This window comes from Montipora capricornis, chromosome 12, assembly GCF_036669925.1.
Source record: "Montipora capricornis isolate CH-2021 chromosome 12, ASM3666992v2, whole genome shotgun sequence".
Classification (NCBI taxonomy): Eukaryota; Metazoa; Cnidaria; class Anthozoa; order Scleractinia; family Acroporidae; genus Montipora; species Montipora capricornis.
In genome coordinates this window covers 479,788-486,827 of record NC_090894.1, presented here as the reverse complement: position 1 = coordinate 486,827, position 7,040 = coordinate 479,788, and the positions used below count along the sequence as shown (strand labels likewise).

At 38.8% G+C, this 7,040-nt stretch overlaps 2 protein-coding genes across 2 annotated transcripts in view; both read left to right on the top strand.

Annotated features, from left to right (window-relative positions):
* The window catches only part of LOC138027498 (neurogenic locus notch homolog protein 1-like), a 9,094-nt gene extending 6,284 nt beyond the window's left edge, over positions 1–2,810 (top strand). The window contains exons 2-5 of the mRNA XM_068875053.1: positions 880–1,133; positions 1,530–1,644; positions 2,046–2,168; positions 2,707–2,810. Coding sequence (XP_068731154.1) covers positions 880–1,133; positions 1,530–1,644; positions 2,046–2,168; positions 2,707–2,810 — 596 coding nt within the window. The remainder of the gene's footprint in view (positions 1–879; positions 1,134–1,529; positions 1,645–2,045; positions 2,169–2,706) is intronic.
* A 2,856-nt stretch (positions 2,811–5,666) lies between these two features.
* LOC138027497 (thrombospondin-type laminin G domain and EAR repeat-containing protein-like) lies at positions 5,667–6,749 on the top strand. Its single transcript, XM_068875052.1, has one exon. The coding sequence runs from the start codon at positions 5,667–5,669 to the stop codon at positions 6,747–6,749; it is 1,083 nt and encodes a 360-aa protein (XP_068731153.1).
* The last annotated feature ends 291 nt before the right edge of the window (positions 6,750–7,040 follow it).

Here is a 7,040-nt window from a genome sequence, read left to right as displayed (position 1 = left end):
TTTCGCCTTCATAAACCAAACAAATAAGTTCAAGGTCACAATAGAGATGAACTGGACTTGGTATTTATTCTTTGGAATTCCTAAACATTGCTTTTTCGTCTCCATACATTTTCTGTAATTTTGTGCCTTTGGAGTTACAGGAAATGTATGGCAGAAACTTTGGACCTCTTTTCAATAATATTACCAATGATGCACTCAAGAGCGTGAACTCGTCTATTGGGTCATTTAGTTTAAACAAGAGTGAATTAGATAAGAGTGTTGATCTATCACTTTGCGGCCTCACAGATACACTGGGCGCGAAACAAACAAAGGGCTAACCAATCAGAAGAAGCCATGTCACGCGAAACTGTTTCTGCCATGTTTTTTTCCAGGGACATGACAAATAATTTTCGCGGTAACGGGTATTCTAAAAATAGACTCATTTGTGACTGTGCTGGGGAGCCCACCCACCCCACCCATGCCATAACAACATTCTTATCTAATTTACTTTTGGTTTAAAGGTAGACTAAACCTTAACGACAAATTCCGGCATTATATAACATTTATCAGAACCACGAATTAGATGTCATTTAATATATTTGACTGAACCCGTCAGTATCTTGCCTCAAGCGAAACTAATTAATCGAAAACATTCAATAAATCGTTAGAGAGAATTCATAATAGCTTGTTTCAAGACTAGTTTCTCCAAGTGGTAAGACCTGCTATGGCCGGGTTATTCCGCACGCCGGAGAATTCCTCAAAAAACAAAAATCTGCAAAGCACTCTTTCAAGCCGAAAGTGAGGTTTGCTATCATGAATGTGGCCAATTTTTGGGATCTTCGGAATGTGTGTTAAAATAGCAACATTTGTCTTACGTGTGCCTTGTGCCATTGTTCATAGATCTTTCCTGTCGAGCATTCCACTTTCTGCCTGTACAATGGGGTCAACACTTGGAAAGTCACGTCTTTATGAATATCTCTGTGGGAAAGGACCAATGCGAGCGTTGGTGTCTCATGGATAACAAATGTGTGTCTGTCAACATTGGCAGCGAAAAATCTCCAAACAGCGTCATCTGTGAACTGAGTGATTCGGACCACTGCCAGCACCCGGAAGATCTCAAGCCAAGGCAGGGTTGGACATACAGAGGCGCAAAGGTATCTCATGATAAATTGAAATCAAAATATTTTGGGCCCGATTTCACCCTTTTCAGCTGAACTGAAAGGGAATGTATGGCTTCCCTTTATATGTCAGGCTATAAATCTCAGTTTTCCTCAGCTTTTACTTACCGCATTAAAGTGTTTCGTATATGGGATGTGAAACTAATTAAACGCACCAATAGCGCACCAAAATTGCATGGAAATGACATAGCTATATGACGATTTTTCAATATCTTAATCTATTACTTGGTTGGGAAACGATTGGGAAAATGATAACAGGGAAAGCAAAACAAAAAGTAAGACAACAAATATCTCGCGACTGATAAATTTGAGCCAAGGAAATCCGTGATCTGAACTGAGTTCAATATAGTTACGATTATCTTGCCTTATCAGAATCCTTGCTGTTATAATCCATGCCTCAACAATGGAAAGTGTCTTTTGGGATACACCGACAAGAATTATGTATGTGAGTGTCCATCAGGATTTACAGGAGAAAACTGCGAAAACGGTAAAGACAGGAAAACGTTTGTTGCTTTTTTAAAAACGTACAATGTCTAAGAGTGGCAGCCACTAGGTTAAAAAAGGCTAAGAAGAGGTTCTGAGAAAGCAGAAATGCGTTTAAAAAAGGACGGTCATGTTCAGGTGCAAAATAAGTGGTGTTCCTCGTTTTATCACGGTATTGGGAATAAACACAGAGAGTTCGTTTTGAGCTGAGCCTTTGTTTTTTGTCAGAGACATCAATCTTCAAATGAAATAGGATGGTCTTTCCTTTGGTCGTGGTCATTCACTCCCCGTTCAAACGGTCATCATAATTAATGATAGTAAAAGAAGGTCAAAGTGTTAAATAGATAATTTTTATCAAAGTTTGAAATTGTTAACTGAGTACCTGTATCCTTTCTTGGTATTCAGATGTCGATGAATGCGGCACCGGGAGCCATGATTGCAATGAAAATGCAACTTGTGCAAATACGGCTGGAAACTTCAACTGCACATGCAAGACAGGCTTTACTGGAGATGGACGGTCATGTTCAGGTACAATAGCTAAGTGTTACTTTTATTCGTATCGCCATGAAATATCACTGGTTCATTTTGAGCTGCAAATTTTTTAGCGTACTATTCGTCAGAAGCATAAACTCTCATTTAAAATATGAGAGTATTTTTTTGTAGTTGGCCACATTCGTAAGTTAAGGCCTTGTTCAAACAGTCATGCTTGTTCAGTGATGATGGTGAACGAAGATCAACTGTTGGATGATTTTTATCAAAGGCTTTGAAATCGCTAATTGCGTACCTGTATCCTTTCTTGGTATTCAGATGTCGATGAATGCGGCACCGGGAGCCATGATTGCAATGAAAATGCAACTTGTGCAAATACGGCTGGAAACTTCAACTGCACATGCAAGACAGGCTTTACTGGAGATGGACGGTCATGTTCAGGTACAATAGCTAAGTGTTACTTTTATTCGTATCGCCATGAAATATCACTGGTTCATTTTGAGCTGCAAATTTTTTAGCGTACTATTCGTCAGAAGCATAAACTCTCATTTAAAATATGAGAGTATTTTTTTTGTAGTTGGCCACATTCGTAAGTTAAGGCCTTGTTCAAACAGTCATGCTTGTTCAGTGATGATGGTGAACGAAGATCAACTGTTGGATGATTTTTATCAAAGGCTTTGAAATCGCTAATTGCGTACCTGTATCCTTTCTTGGTATTCAGATGTCGATGAATGCGGCACCGGGAGCCATGATTGCAATGAAAATGCAACTTGTGCAAATACGGCTGGAAACTTCAACTGCACATGCAAGACAGGCTTTACTGGAGATGGACGGTCATGTTCAGGTACAATAGCTAAGTGTTACTTTTATTCGTATCGCCATGAAATATCACTGGTTCATTTTGAGCTGCAAATTTTTTAGCGTACTATTCGTCAGAAGCATAAACTCTCATTTAAAATATGAGAGTATTTTTTTTGTAGTTGGCCACATTCGTAAGTTAAGGCCTTGTTCAAACAGTCATGCTTGTTCAGTGATGATGGTGAACGAAGATCAACTGTTGGATGATTTTTATCAAAGGCTTTGAAATCGCTAATTGCGTACCTGTATCCTTTCTTGGTATTCAGATGTCGATGAATGCAGCACCGGGATCCACGATTGCAATGAAAATGCAACTTGTGCAAATACGGCTGGAAACTTCAACTGCACATGCAAGACAGGCTTTACTGGTGATGGACGGTCATGTTCAGGTACAATAACAGTAGTGTTCCTTGCTTTTATCCGTATTGGAAAAATCACTAGTTCGTTTAGAGCTGAGCCATTATTTTTTGTCAGTTACAAAAGGGGTGGACTGTAGTAGGACAATTCAAAGCATTCAAATTAAAGCATCGTGTACTGTGACAAGTTTTCCAGAGACCGATACAACACGGGATTGTCGTAGACCACTCTTGTCGCCGCGTCTGATTTAAGCTTTGTTAACCCCTCCCACAAGCTAGTGTGAGGTATGGGTGTATCCATGAGATGAGGTCACAGCCTGCTTCTTAATGCAAGAATAAATGTTCTTCAAAAAAGGAATGCAAACCAGTTTCTTAGGTCAATCAAGGTTTATAATATAAGCTCAATAATGCACGCATTGGTTTTTCACCTTATGATCTATAAGAGGACAAACGCAAAGCTGACGTCATCATCAAAACTTTAATTCTTTATTTTATGAAACAAATATTTAACAAATCGAAAGTGGTTTAGCGTTGTCTGTACTCTTATCGACAATGATATTCGTCATCATGGTGGTCAAAATGTTGTGGACTCACGAGGCGCAGCCAACGCCGAACCACTTTCGATTTGTTTTTTACCGCAATATTCAATGCCAAAGAAAGTGTTTATTTCTGAGGGAGACCAAACTCATAACACAAATAAAGAGCAAGAGTTGTCTATAACTTTCTCGCAATACGATTGGTTTATTTCCTAAAATAAGGGTTCCTGATTGGCTATTACATTGCGTGTCAAATTGACGCGAAAAAATGATATCTTTTGCCGTGCGTATATTTACTGATAGATCACAAATGGCATCAAAATGTGCTGAGAAGATCAGTGACACACTCGGCTGTCGTCTGTGATCTATTACTGAACAGACGCACGGCAACATGGAATCTATTTGTCATGAGCTCGGCCGCTGGACAATCAACTGCCAACGGCTGATGGTAAGTTCCCACTGAGTCCCTGGTAGTTGCAGTCCTCTGTGGGGGCAAACTGATATAAAGTGCAAAACTAGCTGTTAGCGCCCACCGTAAAAAAACTTGAACTACTCAGGAATCACTAGGAATCAACCATTAGGAAAATGGCAATTCGGGAAACTTAATGCAACTTGTGCAGCCTGTTTGGAGCAAAATCACAAGGAGTTAAAGTGCTACTTATGTTCAAAAAATTACTTCCTTTTTTTTTTTTCAAATTTTAAAAGTGTGTTTGCTTAACACCTGACTGGCAAAATTTTGAGCTTTGAATTTTTATCCAAAGGCTGTTTACTTTGAGTGAAAGTTTTGGATTTCAAGGTCCGCCATTACTGACGTTCAAAACTGACTGATTGGACCTCAGAGGGTTGGATCTAGGGGAAAGTGACGTCATTTACTCACAACCTTAAAATTTTAACGTGTAAATGCAGCTTCTTGTTTATGCAAAACACGAGTTCAAAAGTCTGAAAGCCCAAAACTCCAGTGCTGCATATTAATTTTGCGGCGTACACACGCATTGTATTCTTAAACTAGTGAGTCTGTGACGTCATTTTCTCCTCGATCCAGCTCTCTCAAGAACTTAAGTTAGTAATAGCTGACCATTAAATAAGAAAATTATAGTTTAAAAAAAACAGGGGTCTTTTTTAAATCAAGGCTTAAAACTTTGGTTGGTTAGTGTTTAGCTAACATAGTTCTGAAATCCGAAATCCGTCATTGACTTTTTGGCAATGGCAGCACTTTAACGCAAAATATATGTCAACGGCAAATCCTAATTTTTCAGGTCAGGACTGCTTTAAGGCGAAAAACTCATACATTTTAAAGCAAGCCAACAATGTTCATCGTACGTGACACTGACGCCATTTACTGGTCAGTAAATGAAACGAAAAAAATCACATCTGGGATTCTTCCCGAAACGAATGGAACACTTTCGAAATCGTGCTAAAGCTAAAAATAAAAACTTTTAAAAATAGTTTATTTCTAAGAGCAAACTTAACTTGTGGGAAAAACCTTTTTCATGTTATCCTGGCTATTTAATATTGTATGGGTAATGCCCCAGCGATACAGCCACATTCTTTTATTCATCAAGGTTGAACCAGCAAATTGATTCACTTAAACAAATTATCAAGACCTGCACTGATCCCATTAACAGATTAATAAGTAACACGATAAAATAAAGCCTGAGTATCTTCCTGAAATCGTACCTATAGTGAAAAGTAACCACTTTTGAAAACAAAAAAGTTTCTTCGCGCAAATTGAGCATGGGGAATATTATGCATCCTGTTTATTTAATATTGTGCGGAGGTTTAAAATAATGAGACATTTCTTTTATTTATCAATTGAAGATTGTACCGGCAAATTGAATTACTTCACAAAATATCAAGACCTGCCAACACAGTCAGCCCTGGATGTTGAAGTGTTCACTATTGATGGAAGTTTGTTTATCGCCTTCGCTCAGTATCGTGAGGGTACCCCCGGTAAATATAATTACAAGGTGGATTCTTACATCTACAAACTAAACGAGTCGGCTGGAAATTTTACGCTTCACCAGACCATAAACACCACTGGAGCATGCGACATCGAATACTTTATGATCGCTGATAAACATTACATTGCTATCGCCAATCTTTGGGATGGAAATACTTACAATCTAAATTCTTCCGTTTTCCAGTGGAAAGGACACAGTTTCGAGCTTTGGCAGAACATTTCAACATCCGGAGGAACCAGTTTTAACTTCTTTAAAATACATTCGGAACTGTTCCTTGCAGTCACGAATTCTTACGATGGAATTTCTAAAAGTATAAACTCCCCCATCTACAAGTGGAAGGACAATAAGTTTGAGGAGTTACAGGAAATAAGAACACACGACGCGTGGGCAAGTACAGTGTTAACAATAGACAACGAAACATTTATTGTTTTTGCAAACTGGTACAATCTGGATTCTTCAGACGTGATGAAATGGTCGGGGAAGAAATTTATCGACCCGAAATTCCCTCAGATCTTTGGCCACAGAGTCTGGGATCTCAAGTCCTTCACAATCGACGATACTGTATTCCTTGCATTTGCGATAATGTTTGATGGGATTGTGATTTACAAGTGGGACGGTGAAAAGTTTGTTAATGTGAATCAAACTCTTTCAAAACGACGTTCCGTTTCGACCTTGCATACGTTTACGATGTGTGGTCAAACGTTCCTGTGCGCGGCCGAATATTATCATGACGTGTTAGTTTTGTATGTGCACTCGGAATCTGAGTTTATGTCGAGGTATCAAGAGCTTCCACAGAACTACAGACCAAGACGTGTCAAGTCATTCGATTATAAAGGTCACACTTACCTAGCAGTAGCAAACGTAAACGGTTCCAGCGCCGTGTTTAAGTCAGGTCTAAAGTGGTTCTAAGATAACTAAATGTAAAATGGCCTTGGAGTGGAACTTGTCAAAGATTTATCAAATAAGACGACTAAACTTCATTTCTGAGAAATGGTATCATAACCAACTTATAAGTTCTTTCACGTGGTCAGTCTGCGTTCAGGGTTGGTTTGGTTGGTCCCCCCCTGAAATATTGTGTGAAGAAAGTCAAGTCTTTTTTTAAGTGGAGATCTTTTTACGTGCGATAATGATAATTTTATCGGGTTTTTTTTGGTTATTTTGACCTATCGCAATGGCTGAGATGGAAATATTCTTAAACTT

Bases quoted from the DNA above. Each gene is read 5' to 3' on its own strand.
- LOC138027497 (XM_068875052.1), top strand. From the start codon at position 5,667: ATGAGACATTTCTTTTATTTATCAATTGAAGATTGTACCGGCAAATTG.